This window comes from Theropithecus gelada, chromosome 9, assembly GCF_003255815.1.
Source record: "Theropithecus gelada isolate Dixy chromosome 9, Tgel_1.0, whole genome shotgun sequence".
In the NCBI taxonomy this organism is placed as follows: domain Eukaryota; kingdom Metazoa; phylum Chordata; class Mammalia; order Primates; family Cercopithecidae; genus Theropithecus; species Theropithecus gelada.
In genome coordinates, this window is record NC_037677.1 from 32070536 (window position 1) to 32090477 (window position 19942).

Genomic DNA, 19942 nt, shown 5'->3' on the forward strand with positions numbered 1-19942 from the left:
TTCTCTCAGCAGCAATTTATAATTTTGAGCAGTGATTTATAATTTTCAGCGTATATGTGTCACGCATATTTTGTGAAATTTATCCCTATATAGTTCATGTTTTGGGATGCTGATTAACGTGGTATGGTTTATTTTAAATTTCATTTTCCAGTTGTTCTGTGTACATATGTAGAAAAACCATTGATTTTTGTTATGTTGATCTTGTATCCTGCCACTAGTTCACTAGTTCCAGTAGGCTTTTTTTTTTTAGGATTCCTCGAGATTCCTAGGATTTTCTAGGAAACACATTGCTCTCATTTGCAAATAGTTTTACTTCTTTCTTCCCTTTATTTTATTTTTATTCTTTTTTGAGATGAAGTCTTGCTCTATCACCCAGGCTGGAGTGCAATGGGGCGATCTCAGCTCACTGCAACCTGTGCCTCCTGGGTTCAAGCAATTCTCCTGCCTCAGCCTCCAGAGTAGCTAGGATTACAGGCGCCCAACCAGCATGCCCCGCTAATTTTTGTATTTTTAGTAGAGATGGGTTTCACCATGTTAGGCTGGCTGGCCTCAAACTCCTAACCTCAAGTGATCCGCCTGCCTCGGCCTCCCAAAGTGCTGGGATTACAGGGGTGAGCCACCACACCCAGCCTTCCTTTCCGTTTTTTTGAGACAGAGTCTCACTCTGTCATTCAGGTTGGAGTGCAATGGCCGATCTCGGCTCACGATTTTAAAAAATTATTTCCACTAAGGAAACTGAGGCATGGAGAGGTTACATCGTCCAAGTTCACACAGCTAATAAAATGGGAGGAGTCAGGAATTTGGGGGTTGTATTTCAGTAACTGGACTCCGGAGCCTGACTTCTTAACTGTATGCTTTGAGGGGACAGAGTAAAGAGTTAAGAGGGGAAAGCATAGGGATTGAGAGGAGAGAAAGTAGGAAACAGTGGGATTCTATCTTCCTTGCTGGAAAGAGTTCCTGTTGGCCCAGTGGCTAGATTGCCTGTATCTGTACAAATGTTTCTTCTTTGCTGCCCTTGCCTTGTCATGTCCTTTCCTCCAGCTCCCCTAAGACATCCAACATTCTACACTGAATTGACCTCAATGCCCTTTCAACCCGTGGACTTGGTGTCACGCGCGTCCGTGTGAAGAGACCATCAAACAGGCTTTGTGTGAGCAACAAGGATGTTTATTTCGCCTGGGTGCAGGCGGACTGAGTCTGAAAAGAGAGTCAGCAAAGGGAGATAGGGGTGGGGCCGTTTTATAGGATTTGGGTAGGTAGTGGAAAATTACAGTCAAAGGGGGTTGTTCTCTGGCCAGCAGGGGTGGGGGTCACAAGGTGCTCAGTGGGGGAGCTTCTGAGCCAGGAGAAGGAATTTCACAAGGTCATGTCATCAGTTAAAGCAGAAACCAGCCATTTTCACTTCTTTTGTGATTCTTCAGTTACTTCAGGCCATCTGGATGTATACGTGGGTGCCGGTCAGAGGGGATATGATGGCTTAGCTTGGGCTCAGAGGCCTAATACTTGGTAGACACACACACACACACAGACACACACACACGCTCCGGTAAAATTCACACAAGTGGGGCCGGGAGAGGTGGCTCACGCCTGTAATCCCAGCACTTTGGGAAGCCAAGACGGGTGGATCACTTGAGGCCAGGAGTTCAGGAGCAGCCTGGCAAACATGGTGAAACCGTCTCTACTAAAAATAACAAAAATCAGCCGGGGGTGGTGGTGCATGACTGTAGTTCCAGCTACTTGGGAGGCTGAGGCAGGAGAATCTCTTGAATCAGGGAGGCGGATGTTGCAGTGAGCCGAGATCACACCACTGCACTCCAGACTCTAAAAAAATAAATCATGCAAGTGGGACGGTCTTCTCACTGTTAGAAGAACTGTTGGACTACCTGTTGGATTCCCTGGTAAACGGGAAACAGGGCGAAATGGGCGTTTCTTCCCCAGAAGCTCTTAAGAATGAATGAATGTTTGACCCAGCGCTGTGGCTCAGGCTTGTAATCACAGACCTTTGGGAGGCAGAGGTGGGAAGATCGCTAGAGCCCACGAAGTTGCAGTGAGCTATATTCGAGTCACTGCCCTCCAGCCTGGGAGACAGACTGAGACCGCGTCTCTAAAAAGAAAAGAATGAGCGGCGGGAAGATCCCGCTCCCTACCTGCGCATTGAGAAACTGCCTTACAAAAGGCCAGGCGGGCAGAGCCACGCCAAGTTCAGGTGCATTCCCTGTGTCCTCATTAAATACTCGCAGGGCGCACATCGCCAGGGCTCAAGGCGTCTGGGCGTCTCTCTATGAAGAGGCCCCCAGCTAGAGAGGCGGGTGCACTTTCCTCGGGAGCGGAAACTACAGCGCCGCCTGGAAAGCGTGCCGGGGGTCACGGGTTCTGGATCCCCATTGCCGGGGCCAGGCGTTCTGGCCCCCAAGCCGCGCGCGCTCCCAAGGGGCGGGGCGGGGCGGGGGCGTGGCGGGCAGTGGCCGGGGGCGTCCGCTCCTCCCCCTCGCGGTGCGGCTGGCTCCGCCGAGCCCCCTGCGCGTGGCACATGGGGCGCCTGACGGAGGCGGCGGCATTGGGCAGCGGTGCTCGGGCTGCGCGCTGGGCAGGGTCCCCTCCCACGCTCCTGCTACTCTCTCCCACGTCCCCCGGGTGCGCGGCCACCATGGCGTCCAGCGACGAGGACGGCACCAACGGCGGCGCCTCGGAGGCCGGCGAGGACCGGGAGGCCCCCGGCAAGCGGAGGCGCCTGGGGCTCTTGGCCACCGCCTGGCTCACCTTCTACAACATCGCCATGACCGCGGGGTACGCGCGCCGCTGGGCGCCCTCAGGCCCACCCCGCGCCGCGGTCCGCGGAGGTTCCGGGCTCAGGGGGCGCGGGCCGGGGTATGAGGGACGCGGGGGGTGCGGGCAGCGGCCGTGGGGGAAGGGAGCTGTCGCCGCGGCCACCGCCGGGGTTGAATGGAGCGGGCGGGGGGGGCCGGGCCCTGCGCTCCGGGCATTGCCTAATACGGTGCACGGCGGGGCGCTGGCCGGAGGTTAAGTATAGATCCGGGCAGGAATGCGGGGCCGGCCGGCGGGGGAGGCGGCTGCGGCCTGGGCGCCGCTGCCTTCGCTGCTGTTGAAGGAGCGCCGTGCCCTGGCCACCCGATGGTCTCCAGAGCGCGGAGCCTCACGCTGCGATCACTGGGCAGAGTTTTCTCCCCTGTTAATTTCACCGTGACTTTTTTTTTTTTTTTTTTTTAAAAGCACAGCACGTCTTAGAGCTTGTCACTTTGGACGATTTTGAAATAACCAACCCCTTTATCTCAGCCTGGAGCTCCTGCCCAGCATCTTTATGGCCTCAGACTCCGTGGCTGATACTCTGGACCTTGATTTTTGGCTTTGAGTATGACTTGCAAGTTAAGGTTACACAATGACTGTCGCTCTTCGCAGAGCTGTCAAAGTGACTTCTGTGTCAACTGCTTCTCAAAATCTGTTGAGAAAATGCTTTTCTATTTCTAATTGCACTGTCTTTTAAAAAAGTTATTTTCCCATTATCACTCGAAGTATTAACTTATGTAAATGCTAGGAAAAATTTAGTATTTTTATTTTTATTTTTATTTTTCATTTTATTTTTTGAGACGGAGTCTCGCTGTGTCGCCCAGGCTGGAGTGCAGTGGCGCGATCTCGGCTCACCTCCTGAGTAGCTGGGACTACAGGCGCACACCACCATCCCCAGCTAATTAAAAATAATTTTTGTAGAGTAGGCTGGGCACAGTGGCTCACGTCTGTAGTCCCAGCACTTTGGGAGACTGAGTCGGGTGGATCGCTTGAGGCCAGGAGTTCGAGACCAGCCTGGCCAACATGGCAAAACCCCGTCTCTATTAAAAATACAAAAATTAGCCGGACGTGGTGGCACACGACTGTAATCTCAGCTACTTGTGAGGCTGAGGCACGAGAATCGCTTGAACCCAGAAGGCTGAGAGAGAATGCTACTGCACTCCAGTCTGGATGACAGAGCGAGACTCTGTCTCACACACAAAAATAAAATAATAATAATAATTTCTGTAAAGACAGGTTTTCGCTATATTGCCCAGGATGTTCTCAAGTGATGCTCCCACGTCGGCTTCCCAAAGTGCTGGGATTACAGGTGTGAGCCACCACACCTAGCCAGTAAACATTTTGAAATATCTGCCTTGTGTTAACTGGGTGTCTGTCCCTTCTCTCTTCAATTGACTCTCTCTGTTGAAAGCCAACTTATATTTCAAAAATGAACATCAATGCATAGCTCCAGTTTAAAGACTTCAGTGACTCTCTGCCACCTCCACCCTGACATAAGGGATTCAGGCTGTCTGCCATTCAAGGCTTTTTGCAATCTGCTCCCGAGTCCCCTTTCCAGTCAACTTGAATTTGGTATCTCTGACTCACTCTTCCCTCAAAGCATCATGTATTTTCACAGCACTCTGCTTCTTTGCTCAGGTTTTTCACTTTTGTATAATGTTCTCCTATTATTCCCATGACTTCTAATCAGATAGACCTCTTTGAAGTTTTCCCGGTCTCCTGCCTTACCTGGCGCAGAATTAAATGCTTTCTCCATTCTGTCCCTCTGACCCTTCCCCGGCAAATCAGGGCTTATTCTAAACTTGTCTCCCTCTGCCTCTATTGAGATGTTTCCTTGTCATATTTACAAAATAAGGGATAATGAAATGGAATAATCTCTGTAACTGACTCTTCGGAGGCTTTCTAGAGGCATTGAGATTTGAAGAAGGAATAAGATGTGCATACATAGAGAGTAGACATTTCAGGTGATATAAATTCTGGAAATAGGCATGATATGCAAGCCTGATGTATTCTCTTGATTGAACTGGAGGATGCTGTTGGTAAATAGTGGTAAATAAGGTTGAAGAAGTTGTAGTGTTGAAATTGGGACAAGAACTTACATGTTTCATGGGGTGGACAGCAGAGGACTAGTTGAGGTTCTTTTTGTTCATTTAACTTGTTTTATTTCTCTTAGCACAACTTTGGCACGTTTATTTTTTTTTTTGTAACAATTTTCAAAACAAGCTGGGAACAGTGGTATGCGCCTGTAATCCCAGCTACTCAGGAGACTGAGGTAGGAGGATTGCTTGAGCCCAGTAGTTTAAGACCAGCCTGGGCCGCATAACAAGACCCCATCTCAAAAGCAAAACACACACCCCAAATTGCAAAGGGAACTGTATTTAAGAAATCTTATAAAATTGTGCATAAATGTAAAAAACAACTCATCATTTTATAAGCCTATCACATACTTTCATTTTCTTTTTATCATTCGTATGAATATCTGACCTCTTCCAAGTTTTTACTGAAAACCACATTCTCAAGGAGGCCTTACCTGGCCATCTTAAGTTGAATAGTGAAACACATACTCCTTATCTCCCTTGCCTGTTTATTTTTCTCCCTCCCACTTTCTTTCATATGACTGTACAATACATTTTACTTATTCTCAGGGCTTATTGTCTGTCATCTCCATTAGAGTGTAAACTCCATGAAGTACTCAATACATATTTGAATGAATGAATGAGTGAATGTATTACAGCACTGTTATAATATCTGCTTTATTGTATATTTTTCCATTTTCACTTAATAGTCTGTCAGGTTTTCATATGGTTTTCTTTCTTTTTCTTTCATTTTTTTTTTTGAGATGGAGTTTCGCACTGTTGTCCAGGCTGGGGTGCAATGGCACGATCTGGGCTCAATGCAAACTCCGCCTCCGGGGTTCATGCCATACTCCTGCCTCAGCCTCCCGAGTACCTGGGACTACAGGCGCCTGCCACCACGCCCAGCTTTTTTTTTTTGTATTTTTAGTAGAGATGGGGTTTCACCATGTTAGCCAGGATGGTCTTGATCTCCTGACCTCATGATCCGCCCACCTCGGCCTCCCAAAGTGCTGGGATTACAAGCATGAGCCACCGCGCCTGGCCATATGGTTTTCATAATTACACTTTTTGATAGTTACATATGAGTGTATAGAATTAATACACAATAATGGATTAAATCATGCCCCTAATGACATTTTACTTTTTTTTTTTTTTGAGACGGAGTCTCGCTCTGTCGCCCAGGCTGGAGTGCTGTGGCCGGGTCTCAGCTCACTGCAAGCTCCGCCTTCCGGGTTCCCGCCATTCTCCTGCCTCAGCCTCCCGAGTAGCTGGGACTACAGGCGCCCGCCACCTCGCCCGGCTAGTTTTTTGTATTTTTTTAGTAGAGACGGGGTTTCACCGTGTTAGCCAGGATGGTCTCGATCTCCTGACCTCGTGATCCGCCCGTCTCGGCCTCCCAAAGTGCTGGGATTACAGGCTTGAGCCACCGCGCCCGGCCTGACATTTTACTTTTATTTGTTTCTGTTCAATTAGTGGCTTAGTGTAATAAATTCCCAGAAGTAGAATTATACCTTTAAAGGATGTAGGGATTTTGGGGTTTTTTTTTGTTGGGGGGATGGGGTCTAGCTTTGTTGCCTAGGCTGGCCTCAAACTCCTGGCTCAAGCGATCTTCCTGCGTTCACCTCCTGAGTAGTTGGGATTACAGGTGAGTGCTACTACCATGCCTGGCAGATGTAAGGATTTTTTTTTTTTTTTTTTTTTTGAGATGGAGTCTCACTCTGTCACCCAGGCTGGAGGGCAGTGGTACAATCTCAGCTCACTGCAAGCTCCGCCTCCCGGGTTCATGCCATTCTCCTGCCTCAGCCTCCTGAGTAGCTGGGACTACAGGTGCCCACCACCACACCCAGCTAATTTCACCCAGCTAATTTTTTTTTTTTGTATTTTTTAGTAGAAATGGGGTTTCACTGTGTTAGCCAGGATGGTCTCAATCTCCTGACCTCATGATGTCAATCTCCTGACCTCGTCATCCGCCCACCTCAGCCTCCCAAAGTGCTGGGATTACAGGCATGAGCCACTGCGCCCGGCCAGATGTAAGGATTTTTATGGCACTTGCTCATAATAGGGAAGTGGGCATTTCTCTCCCTCCCTCTCTCTCTCTCTTTCTTTCCGACAAATACTTTTGAGCCCGTATATATAAATGCATTGTCCTTCAAATACTTTAGGCCTTGTCCTTAAAGCAGGGTAACCTGGGGCATTAATGTATAAACAACAATTGCACTAAAATAATGAGATAAGTGCTAAGCAGATGTGTCAGAGGACGGACAGGGAGAATTACAGAAAGTTTTCTGTGAGAGATCACAGCATTTAAACTGAGCGGTGAAGGACTTAGTAGGCATAAGCGGGGAAACAGCATGAGTTAGAGAACAGAGATCTGAAACTGCAAGACATCTGTTACGGCATCAAGAAGAGGGCCTGGGCCGGGTGCGGTGGCTCACGCCTGTAATCCCAGCACTTGAGGCCAAGGCGAGTGGATCACGAGGTCAGGAGATCGAGACCATCCTGGCTAACACAGTGAAATCCCATCTCAACTAAAAATACAAAAAAGTAGCTGGGTATGGTGGCATGCACCCATAGTCCCAGCTACTCGGGAGGCTGAGGCAGGAGAATCGCTTGAACCCGGGAGGCAGAGGTTGCAGTGAGCCGAGAGCACGCCACTGCACTCCAGCCTTGGGGACAGAGCGAGACTCTGTCTCCAAAATAAAAAAAGAAGAGGGCCTGAAGTGTAGAGTGGGAAATGAAGACGGACAGGTAGCTTGGGCCATTGCACTGGGCCTTAGATGCTTTGCTAACATGTTTGGATTTTAGTCTGTACACAATACAGAAAGGTGTGGTTTAAAGGTTGTGTCTCATTCCTTTGTAGCTGGGTAACCTCAGATAAGCTACTTAACCTCTCTGACTCTTAGTTTTCTCATCTGTAAAGTTGGAACAGCACAACTACTTAGCTAGCTTATAAAGGAATAAAGAGATAATGGATATGAAGTTCTTAGCAGGATGCCTGCTGCACAGTGGATGTTTAAAATGTTCATTTTTATTCCTAGTGGTTTATTTAAAATAGTCTTTTTTTTTTTTTAAGACAGAGTCTGGCTCTGGAGTGCAGTAGCACCAGCTCAGCTCACTGCTCAGCCTCCCAGGCTCAAGTGATCCTCCCACCTCAGCCTCCCAACCAGCTGGGACTACAGGCACATGCCACCACATGGCTATTTTTAAAATTTTTTGTAGAGACAAGGTTTTGCCATGTTGCCCAGGCTGGTCTTGAACTCCTGGGCCCAAGCAATCCACCCATCAGCTTCTTGTGTGGCTGGGATGACAGGTGTTGCGCTACCACGCCTGGCTAATTTTCTTGTATTTTTAGTAAAGACGGGGTTTCACCAGCTTGGTCAGGCTGGTCTCAAACTCCTGACCTCAAGTGATCCACCCGCCTTGGCCTGCCAAAGTGTAATTTCTTATGAAACTGCCAAACTGGTTTCCAAAGTGGTTATACCCTTTTATCTTCCCTCTGGCAATGAATAGGACTTCCCATTGGTGCACATCCTTCCCAACCCTTGCTGTGGTCAGTCATTGTAATTTTAGACATTCTGAGAAGTATATTGTGTTATCTCTTTGGGATTTTGATTTTGTTTTCCCTAGTAACTAATGATACTGAGTATCTTTTCGTGTGCTTCACTTGCCAATCGTATATCTTCTTGGGTATAGTGTTGGTTCAAATCTTTTGCCCATTTTTAGCTGGGCATGGTGGCTCACGCCTGTAATCCTAGCACTTTAGGAAGCCGAGGTGAGTGGATCACGAGGTCAGGAGATCGAGACCATCCTGGCTAACACCGTGAAACCCTGTTTCTATTAAAAGCAGGACAAATTAGCTGGGCGTGGTGGCAGGCGCCTATAGTCTCAGCTACTCTGGAGGCTGAGGCAAGAGAATGGTGTGAACCCGGAGGTGGAGCTTGCAGTGAGCCAAGATCGTGCCACTGCACTCCAGCCTGGGCAACAGACTGAGACTCCGTCTCAAAAAAAAAAAAAAAAAAGAAAAAAAGAAAAAAAGAAAACCTTTTGCCCATTTTTTTCTTTAATGGGCTGTTTGATTTCCTATTACTGAGTTTTGAAAGTTCTTTATACAATCTGGATACAAGTGCTTTACCAGATACATGATTTGCAAATATTTTCTTCCAGTTTGGGCTTGACTTTTTATTCTTTTAACAGCGCCTTTCAAAGAGCAGGTGTCTTAATCTTAGTGAAAATCAGTTTCTCGGATGTTTTTTCTTTTATGAATCTTTCAGCTTGACTCATTATTGGCATGAGTGCTGGTGTACAATCAGTGGAAGCACTCACAAACTGGCGGCTAAAGGAAAGTATAACTTTTATCTAGAAAAGGCAGTTTAGATGTGTCAGTGAACAATGTATGAAAGTATGGGCCAGACATGGTGGCTCATGCCTGTAATCCCAGCACTTTGGGAGGCTGAGGCAGGCAGATCACTAGAGGTCAGGAGTTCGAGACCAGCCTGGCCAACATGTTGAAACCCCATCTCTACTAAAAATACAAAAATTAGCTGGGTGTGGTGTCAGGTACCTGTAATCCCAGCCACTCTGGAGGCTGAGGCATGAGAATCACTTGAACCTGGGAGGTTGAGGTTGCAGTGAGCTGAAATTGCATCAGACTGGGTGACAGAGCAAGACTCCATCTCAAAAAAAAAAAAAAAGTTAAGTATGGAGTGTATGAAAGTTGAAGACTATCTTCGGTACAAGCCTCCAAATGGCTAAAGGAGGTATACAAAGGAAATAGCAAGCTAGAATATTGTTTTTCAATAATTATTGAAATAATGGATCTAGGCAATGATCATCAGTAACTGCTAGTATCACAAAAGAGAGAGTCTGGCCAGGTGCAGTGGCTCACACCTGTAATCCCATTACTTTGGGAGGCTGAGGCAGGCAGATGGCTTGAGCCCAGGAGTTCAAGATTAGGCTAGGCAATGTAGGGAGACCCCATCTCTACCAAAAAAAAAAAAAAAAAAAACCCACAACAGCAAGAACAATAATGAGCCAGATGTGATGGTACACCCCTATGGTCCCAGCTATTCGGGAGGCTGAGGTGGGAAGATTGCTGAAGCGTGGGAACCCAAGGCTGCCATGAGCCACAGGCACACCACTCACTCCAGCCTGGGGGCCACAGCGAGAATCTGTCTAAAAAAAAAAAAATCCTAATTGCAGAAATTCCAATTGCTTTTGAAATATTTTCTGTTTGTTTTATTATAGTTACTAAGCAGATGGATGAAGGAAGTTCAAAACTAGTTCAATACAGGACCCTTAGAAGACTTTGACTGTCACCCCTTGTGATGGAGGGCTTAGGAAGTGAACCCTGATTCAATTGGCTCCTGGCCTTATTTATGGAAAAACAGACAAGAGGTTAGAATAGATGGTTTGATGGGTCCTTTCAAACCCCTGAGTCTGTTAATTTCTTTTATTTCCCACAGTTTAGTGAGTGGCATGATCATGATACTGTGCTAGGTGGTACAATACTGCCACCTATGGAACAACAGTAGAACTTGTTATAATGTTAACGATGCATGGAGTTTTATACAATGCTGTTTAAAAATGTAGAAAACTTGCCGTCCAAATGACTCCTTTGATTGGTAGGTTAATAATTGCCTCTCAAACTTATCTTTTGTGGACATCTGATTTGGATTCACCTGAAAAAGACAAGCGTATGGAAAATGTGAATGAAAATATCTTAATAAACCTTTTGTTTTCTTAGAAGAAATACGGGGACTTGGAATTGAAGATAATAAAATCATAACACTTTAGTTGTGGAAGGTACCTAAAGCATGATTCAAATTAGTGCCACAGGATCAGTCCAGCACTGAGTTCAGTGTCGGCACTCACATGAGATGAATCCATCAGTCATAGCCACAGTGAAGCTAGGAAAGAGTGGAAAGGGGTCAGGACTAGGGAGTCTAGAAACTACACAGGTTCTGTTTCAGACTCAATCATTAACTTACTCTTAAGACTCAGGTAAGTAACTCAATGTCTCTGGAAGATGATTTTCTCATCTAAAAGAGTGGCCTTCAAACTTTTTGGATAGCATGCTACTATCAAAATATTTGAGCATAGGCTCTCCATATAACACAAAAAATATAATGTAAATGTGAATTGCTATGATTAGCTGGTATCTCAGGGCACAGTATATACTTAGAGCCAGACTGATACAGCATAGTGGCTTAAGAGCATATACTCTGAGCTTAGTGGTGGCTGTGTGACCCTCTCTGCCTATTTTTCAGTAGTGAAATAGGATAATAGAAGACCTTCATATTCAATAGGATAATAGAAGACCCTCATATTCAATAAAATAACCTCACAGGGTTATTGTGAGGATTTGCGGTTAGTATGTTATGCATTGAAAACAGTGTCTAGGACATAGAAAGCACTCTGACAATACACTTATTATTGTCATTGTTATTACCATGAATATGTCTGCATTTCAAAGGTCCTTGTGTTCCTTTCAGATACTTACTTGACTTCTTGCCAATCTGATGAACAAGTCACTGCTTTTACCTTATGTTCTAGGAATAGAAGTGTCATTCTGCCATCTTATTGTTCTCTTGAGCACGCATTTTCATCAGATTCAGTTAGTAGATTCTTTGCAGGGATCTTTTCAAGCCATTGGTCCACTGTATGAGTGTTGTTTGTTTTAAAAAGTTAAAACTGCATGATAATTTTATATTTCATAAATCCACTTACTAGACTCTTTGGAGACTATCTAAAAAGACTAGGGTAGCTCCTCATTTCCCTGGGTGAGTTATTAGAGCTTTTAAAAAGCTACAGATGAGGTAAGTTACTTAAACGTGCTTTTGTAATTGCAAGGGAAACTGGAAAAAAATAACTTCTTATTGATGACTTCAGGAAGAGTAAGAAGTAGTATGAGACAGCTGGTCTCTACAAGTCTAGCCTACATTTAAAGTACCATTACTTCACAGAACATAAGCTATATTTATATGCAAACGTAAGTTTAATAGCGAGGGCATATAGTATTTCTTTTTCTTTCTCTCTCTCTCTTTTTTTTTTTTTTTTAATACAGGGTCTCTGTTGCACAGGCTGGATTACAGTGGCACAAACATGGCTTACTGCAACCAGAGCCTCTGTGCTCAAGTGATTCTCCCACCTCAGCCTTCCAAGTAGCTGGAACCACAGGCATGTGCCACCATGCCTCTAAAATTTTTTTTGTAGAGACGGGATCTTGCCATGTTGCCCAGGCTGTTTTTTCTTTTCTTTTTTTTCTTTTTCTTTTTCTTTTCTTTCTTTTTTTTTTTTTTTTTTGGTGTGAAACAGAGTCTCACTCTGTCACCCAGGCTAGAGTGCAGTGGCACCATCTCAGCTCACTGCAACCTCCGCCTCACGGGTTCAAACAATTCTCCTGTCTCAGCCTCCCAAGTAGCTGGGACTACAGGTGCCCACCACCACACCTGGCTAATTTTTGTATTTTTAATAGAGACGGGGTTTTGCTGTGTTGGCCAGGCTGGTGTCGAACTCCTGACCTCAGGTGATCCACCCACCTCAACCTTCCAAGGTGTTGGGATTACAGGGGTGAGCCACTGTGCCTGTCCCTTTTTTTTTTTTTAAGCAACCTTTCTGAAAGCAGGCCCATGGCTGATCTCCTACCTGTGGCTTGGCAATTGTTGTCATTGTTGTTGTTGTTTTAGTGAAAATTAAGTAAATATTAATTGATGACTTTTTTTTGTCCCGAGATGGAGTCTTGCTCTGTCACCCAGGCTGGAGTGCAGTGGTGTGATCTCTGCTCACTGCGACCTCCGCCTCCCGGGTTGGAGCGATTCTCCTGCCTCAGCCTCCCGAGTAGTTGGGACTACAGGCGTGCGCCACCACGTCTGGCTAATTTTTGTATTTTTAGTAGAGACGGGGTTTCACCGTGTTGGCCAGACTGGTCTCGAACTTCTGGCCTCGGGTGATCCGCCTGCCTCTGCCTTCCAAAGTGCTGGGATTCCAGGCGTGAGCCGCTGCACCCGGCCCACTTAACCTTTTTAAAGTATAAGTTCAGTGGCATTAAGCACATTCACATTTTTGTGTAACTATTACTTCCTTCTGTCTCCATAACTTTTCATCTTGCAAAACTGAAACTCTGCACCCAGTGAACACTAACTCCTCATTGCCCCATCTGTCCCCAGCCCCTAGCCACCACTATCCTACTTTCTGTCTCTATGAATTTTTTTTTTTTTTTTTTTTTTTGAGACAGAGTCTCGCTCTGCCGCCCAGGCTGGAGTGCAGTGGCTGATCTTGGCTCACTACAAGCTCCGCCTCCCGGGTTCATGCCATTCTCCTGCCTCAGCCTCCCGAGTAGCTGGGACTACAGGCGCCCGCCACCTCGCCCAGCTAGTTTTTTTGTATTTTTTAGTAGAGACGGGGTTTCACCGTGTCAGCCAGGATGGTCTCGATCTCCTGACCTCGTGATCCGCCCGTCTCGGCCTCCCAAAGTGCTGGGATTACAGGCTTGAGCCACCGCGCCCGGGCTGTCTCTATGAATTTGACTACCCTAGGCATACCTCATAAAAATTAAATCATACACGCTAGGCATGGCGGCTCACATCATGTAATCCCAGCACTTTGGGAGGCTGAGGTGGATGGATCGCTTGAGTTCAGGAGTTTGAGACCAGCCTGGGCAACATGGCGAAAACCCATATCTACAAAAAATACAAAAATTAGTTGGATATGATGGCGCACACCTGTAGTACCAGCTATGGGGAAGGCTGAGATGGGAGGATCGCTTGAGCCCTGGACGTCAAGGCAGCAGTGAGCCATGATTGCGTCACTGCACTTCAGCCAGCGTGACAGAGTGAGATCCTGTCTCAATCAATCAGTAATTTGTTAAAGATGACAGCAACACATAATGCAAACAAAGAAATTTTTTAAAGAAAAAAAGATCATACAGTAGTAGTCCTTTTGTGCCTAGCTTAGTTCACATAGCATAAGGTCTTCAAGGTTTATCCATGTTGCATGATATGTCAGAATTTCTTTTCCTTTTTAAGGCTAATATTCTATTGTCTGTATAGACCACGTTATCTTTTTTTTTTTTTTTTTTTTTTTTGAGAGGGAGTCTCGCTCTGTCGCCCAGGTTGGAGTGCAGTGGCACGATCTCAGCTCACTGCAAACTCCGCCTCCCGGGTTCACGCCATTCTCCTGCCTCAGCCTCCCGAGTAGCTGGGACTCAAGAGCCTGCCACCACACCCGGCTAATTTTTTGTATTTTTAGTAGAGACGGGGTTTCACCCTGTTAGCCAGGATGATCTCGATCTCCTGACCTAGTGATCTACCCGCCTCGGCCTCCCAAAGTGCTGGGATACAGATGTGAGCTACCGCGCCCCATCTGTATAGACCACATTTCAAGTATCCATTCACTCACTTATGGACACTTCGGTTGCTTTCACCTTTTCACTATTTTCCATAATGCTGCTGTAAACACAAATGTATAGATCAGTGGTATTAAGTTCGAAAGAACTTTATAAAATACTTTTTTTTTTTAGGTGGTTGGTTCTAGCTATTGCCATGGTACGTTTTTATATGGAAAAAGGAACACACAGAGGTTTATATAAAAGTGTTCAGAAGACACTTAAATTTTTCCAGACATTTGCTTTGCTTGAGGTAAGTTTTCCATCATGCTGTTTTTCTATTGCTGTAATATTTATGTGAATATTTTTTGTTGTGCAAAATCAATATGATTTTGCTGATTACATACCACCTATGGATTTGCTTAATACCAGTGTTGACAGTGGTTTATTTAATGTTTTCTATTATTGACGTAATGATTTTTTTCTATTTGCTTACAGATAGTTCACTGTTTAATTGGTGAGTTTTTGCTTCAATTTTATACTTTTATTTTAAATTGCCTTTAGGGCAATAGTTGACTTGTTTTTCTTTTTAAGGAATTGTACCTACTTCTGTGCTTGTGACTGGGGTCCAAGTGAGTTCAAGAATCTTTATGGTGTGGCTCATTACTCACAGTATAAAACCAGTAAGTGACACAAACATGTTGTCTGCTTGAGCCTGCAGGAAAGCTTTCCATTCATAGGAATCTAAAATATTGACATTTGTGTATTTCAGGAAGTGGAAGCATTGGACAACAAGGAGTTGGGTTTGAGTTTTAGGTATTGTGCATTGACTTAGTGCCTTAGCAGATTGGCTTTGAAACACAAACAAAACCAAATATTGGCATCTTATATCCATAATATATTCTCGTGTGATATTTTCTAGTTTTTGAAATTAGTATTCAGACTCTGTCAAATAAGCGGCAGAAAATGTTCTTTTCTGTAGAAGTTTCTTTTCAATCCAAGTTGTCCTCTTTGATTATGTAATCAAAGTTGTCAGTATAAAATTTATTATTTCTGGCCAGGGGCAATGGCTCACACCTGTAATCCCAGCATTTTGGGAGGCCAAGGCAGGTGGATCACCTGAGGTCAGGAGTTTGAGACCAGCCTGGCCAACATGATGAAACCCTGTCCCTACTAAAAATACAAAAATTAGCCAGGCATGGTGGCGAGCACCTGTAATCCCAGCTACTCAGGAGGCTGAGGCAGGAGAATTGCTTGAACCCGAGAGACAGAGGTTGCAGTGAGCTGAGATTATGCCACTGCACCTCCAGCCTGGGTGACAGAGCGAGACTCCATCTCAAAAAAAAAAAAAAATTATATCTCATTTAGCATTGAGTATTATAGCAACAGACATAAAAAGTAAATGCAGTCCTGTAGATCTGAACAAATGGAAAAGACTAAAAGTTGGAAGGGGTCAAAGGATAAAAATTTTAATTAGGAGGAATTAAGTTCAAGAAATGTATTATGCAATGTAGTGACTATAGTTAATAGCAATGTATTGTATATTTGAAAGTTGCTAAGACAATAGGGTCTTACCACAAATAAATAAGTATATATGGTAATACATAGGTTCATCAGCTTGATTTAGCCATTTCACAATGCGTACATATTTCAGAACATCATGTTGTACACCATAAATATATGCAATTTTAATTTCCAATTAAAAATAATTTTCAAAAAAATGCTAAGGAGCTTAAGGAAAAATAAACAATTTTTACTGAGGCATGACAGGAGACAGACCTAATTATTGAATCTAATTAATATTCAAACCTTTTAGGCGAGATAGACATCATGCTCCTATGTCAAGATACTGGGCATTTTTAAACCCATGTTAGGGCTGGGCGAGGTGGCTCATGCCTGTAATCCCAGCACTTTGGGAGGCCGAGGTGGATGAATCACCTGAGGGTCAGGAGTTCGAGACCAGCCTCGCCAACATGGTGAAACCTCGTCTCTACTAAAAATACAAAAATTAGCCAGACGTGGTGGCGGGCGCCTGTCATCCCAGCTACTCAGGAGGCTGAGGCAGGAGAATTGCTTGAACCCGGGAGGTGGAGGGTGCAGTGAGCTGAGATCGCACCACTGCATTCCAGTTTGGGCAACAGAGTGAGACTCCATCTCAAAAAAAAAAAAAAAAATTAAACCCATGACAGGAACATTTCCCATGTGAACCCTTCTGACCTCTTGACAGCCTTCAGAACCTCCTGTCTCCCCGAGGACAGATCTCTGGCCTCCTTTCCATTTCTCAGATGCCTTTCTTATCTCAGATTGGGGACTGACACCTGACCTCTTCTCTGTTCCTCTTAGCTTCACTGGCCTCCTGTCTGTGTGGGGACAGCTCATTGACCTCCTGCTTTTATATACTTTATCTCTCGTGACTAGTATCTTTCACTCAACTTGCATGATTTACCTGTTCCCTAACCAGCAACTGCCATGCAGGTAGTGCAGACAGCAGCGAGCACATGGCATGGGAGAGGCAAACTATTAATCAACTTTGCCTACTCGTTTAAAAGCAGGAGGGCAGCATTCACAGACGAGAAGAGAGACTCTTCCAGGCAGTGAGGTAATATGATAGCTGAGTTAGGACCACCATGAGTCTGAAGAATGAAGGAGAAGAAAGACAGCATTAACTAGACATTAACGAGAGAGATGGAGGTAAAGGGAAGCTTGAGAGTCGCAAGTTCCAAAAAGAAAACAGGACCCATCTGCCCCGTTTATCCTCCAGAGGATCTCTGCCTTAATGTTCCTATTTATTTTTTGCTGACGGTAGTTTCCCACTGGTACCTATTCAGCACTCCTTAATTAATTCAACCAATATTATTGAATGCATTCTGTACACCTGGTGCTGTTCAAATTTCTGGATTTACAGAAATGAATAAAGTGGGCCGGGCGTGGTGGCTCACACCTGTAATCCCAGCACTTCGGGAGGCTGAGGCGGGTGGATCACTTGAGGTCAGGAGTTCAAGACCAGCCTAGTCAACATGGTGAAACCCTGTCTCTACTAAAAATTCAAAAGTTAGCCAGGGGTGGTGGTGCACACCTGTAGTCCCAGTTACTCGGGAGGCTGAGGCAGGAGAATCTCTTGAACTCAAGAGGCAGAGGTTGCAGTGAGCCGAGATAGTGTCACTGCACTCCAACCTGGGTGACAGAGCAAGACTCTGTCTCAAAAAAAAAAAAAAAAAAAAAAAAAAAAAGAACAAGGCAATCCCAGCTGTCAAGTGTACTGGCTGTTGGGAAGTGGGGGACACTTAACTTGGAATCATGCACAGATGCTAATAGTGCACCTCATCTGTGCCTGACAGTGTGCTGGGATATGGCTGTTGACAATACAAACATGGTTCCCACTGGTGGAGCCTAAACTTGGGAGAGAAGCTGAACAAATATTTAATTATGTAAGTGTTAAGTGCTTTGAAGCAAGAGCTCGGTATGCATTGCAGTATACCTAGGGACTTCGTCTGACGTAGGCAGTGAAAGAAGGCTTCCCTTAAGGAGGGATACAGATGTTGAGCACTGACATGTAGAAGAGTTAGCCAGACAACTCTTAGTACAGACTGGCAAATGCCACAATACAGATATGAACAAAGTAAGTAGAAGAAGGGTGTTGGGCTGGGCATGGTGGCTCATACCTGTAATCCCAGCACTTTGGGAGGCTGAGGCAGGCAGATTACTTGAGATCAGGAGTTTGAGACCACCCTGGCCAACACAGTGAGACCCCGTCTCTACTAAAAATACAAAAACTAGCAAGGCATGTAATCCCAGCTACTCTGGAGGCTGAGGCGCAATAATCATTTGAACCTGGGAGGCGGAGGTTGTAGTGAACCGAGATTGCACCACTGCATTCCAGCTTGGGTGACAGAGCAAGACTGTCTCAAAAAAAAAAAAAAAAAAAAAAAAAAAAAAAAGGGGTGGTGAGCAAATAAATAACTGCTCAGGGTGAGAGGAGAGGGTTGGAGACAGTTTTCTAGAGGGCGAGATGTTTTAGCTGAATCTTGAAAGATGGGAAAAGATTTTTTATGGAATAAGAGAGTAACATTCCAGTGAGAGGGAATAACGTGTTAAATTGCACAAGTTCAGAGCATATTCTGGAAATAACGAAATCTAGTGTCACCAGAGAGAGAAGTAGATAGGAGGGTTGATAATTGTAGATGAAGTTGGAGAGATTTCCGAGCAAGGATTGTAAAGAATCTTGAATATGGTGTGCAGGTATTAGGGCTCATCCTTCTATTCTGTGAAGCAGTATGGGAGCAGTGAAACTTTTAAATCACAGGACTTAGCTAATTCCAATTTGTTTTTTATTTATTTGCTTCCTTGACTTCTTTTTAAAAGAAAAGTTGCATTCATGAGGAGAATAAAGAGAGGAAAGACTATTTAGGAAACAGTTACAGTAGTCCAGATGAGAGATGATAAAACCGTGAATTAAAATAGTGGTGAAAGGGCCAAAGATGAGTGAGTAATTCAAGCGTTGGTCTTACAGTAGAACAGGTGTGAGTCAATGATTACGAGAAGTAGGAGGGTCAGATTTTGGTTTCAACAAGGTAACATTGTCCTCCAACGATAGCGTTGTTGCCTGAAGTGAAGGACGAGGGAAGAAAAACCAGTCTATGGTCAACTATTCCTGTGCATAGGATATATTTAAGTTCCAGGTTTATAATTAATGATGTTAACGGTGACTGCATGAAGTTTTCTGTGTTGCATCTGCGTAACCCTAACATCCCATTATAAATAAAAGGCAATACATAAGTAAAGTAAGTACCTTCATTGAAAAGTAAGTTCCAGGTTGAATGACACTGGATTTCTCTGTAATTCTGCAGATCCAGAATGAGGAGAGTGTGGTGCTTTTTCTGGTCGCGTGGACTGTGACAGAGATCACTCGTTATTCCTTCTACACATTCAGCCTTCTTGACCACTTGCCATACTTCATTAAATGGGCCAGGTGGCGATATCTTGCCATTTAGTTTCTCATTGTCCTGTGCGTGCTTATTTTATGTGCTAACGCCAGAGAACTAAAATTTGTGTTTCAGCCCCATGATGCCAGAGTGCTGTTGCTTTAGATATTAGCTGATACAACTAATAATAATATTAACTGTATTATTTATTTAATAATATTAAATAATAATTATACGAGTTACGCTTTGTATTCTAAAAGTTTAATGATCAGAGAGGAATTGTATTAATAAATATTTTGAGTGAAATAAATGTAAGACAAATTATTGTAGTATCCTTAACCTCAGAATTGGTCATTCATTTTTGTTTTGGAAAGCACAGTAAACATTTTTGGGATTAGCTTAAATAAGCAGTGCCAAAAATATGGTGTTTTTTGGTCTGTGATGTAAATTATTTTAAGAGTCAATCTAGCAGCCACAATTTATGTCATTTATACAATGCGATTGGTTTTTTTTTTATTTTTTTAGCTTTAAGTTGCAGAGATATTTTTAATAGTCATACTTACTTAAAATTGTATTGTTTGGAATGTGGATAAAATTTATATTTGAAGAGCTCCAAATATATCCTAAAGCAACAGTTTTTTTTTTGTTTTTTTTTTTTTTTTTTTTTTTTTTTTTTTTTTTTTTTTTTTTTGAGACTGAGTCTGGCTCTGTCGCCCAGGCTGGAGTGCGGTGGCCGGATCTCAGCTCACTGCAAGCTCCGCCTCCCGGGTTCCCGCCATTCTCCTGCCTCAGCCTCCCGAGTAGCTGGGACCACAGGC

At 44.5% G+C, this 19942-nt stretch overlaps 1 protein-coding gene across 1 annotated transcript in view; it reads left to right on the plus strand.

Annotated features, from left to right (window-relative positions):
- The first annotated feature begins 2472 nt into the window (after positions 1-2472).
- HACD1 (3-hydroxyacyl-CoA dehydratase 1) overlaps positions 2473-19942 on the plus strand; it is a 31838-nt gene continuing 14368 nt past the window's right edge. Inside the window, exons 1-5 of the mRNA XM_025395519.1 lie at positions 2473-2787; positions 14398-14515; positions 14701-14719; positions 14797-14885; positions 19050-19094. Of these exons, the coding sequence (XP_025251304.1) occupies positions 2531-2787; positions 14398-14515; positions 14701-14719; positions 14797-14885; positions 19050-19094 (528 nt within the window). The 5' untranslated portion in view covers positions 2473-2530. The remainder of the gene's footprint in view (positions 2788-14397; positions 14516-14700; positions 14720-14796; positions 14886-19049; positions 19095-19942) is intronic.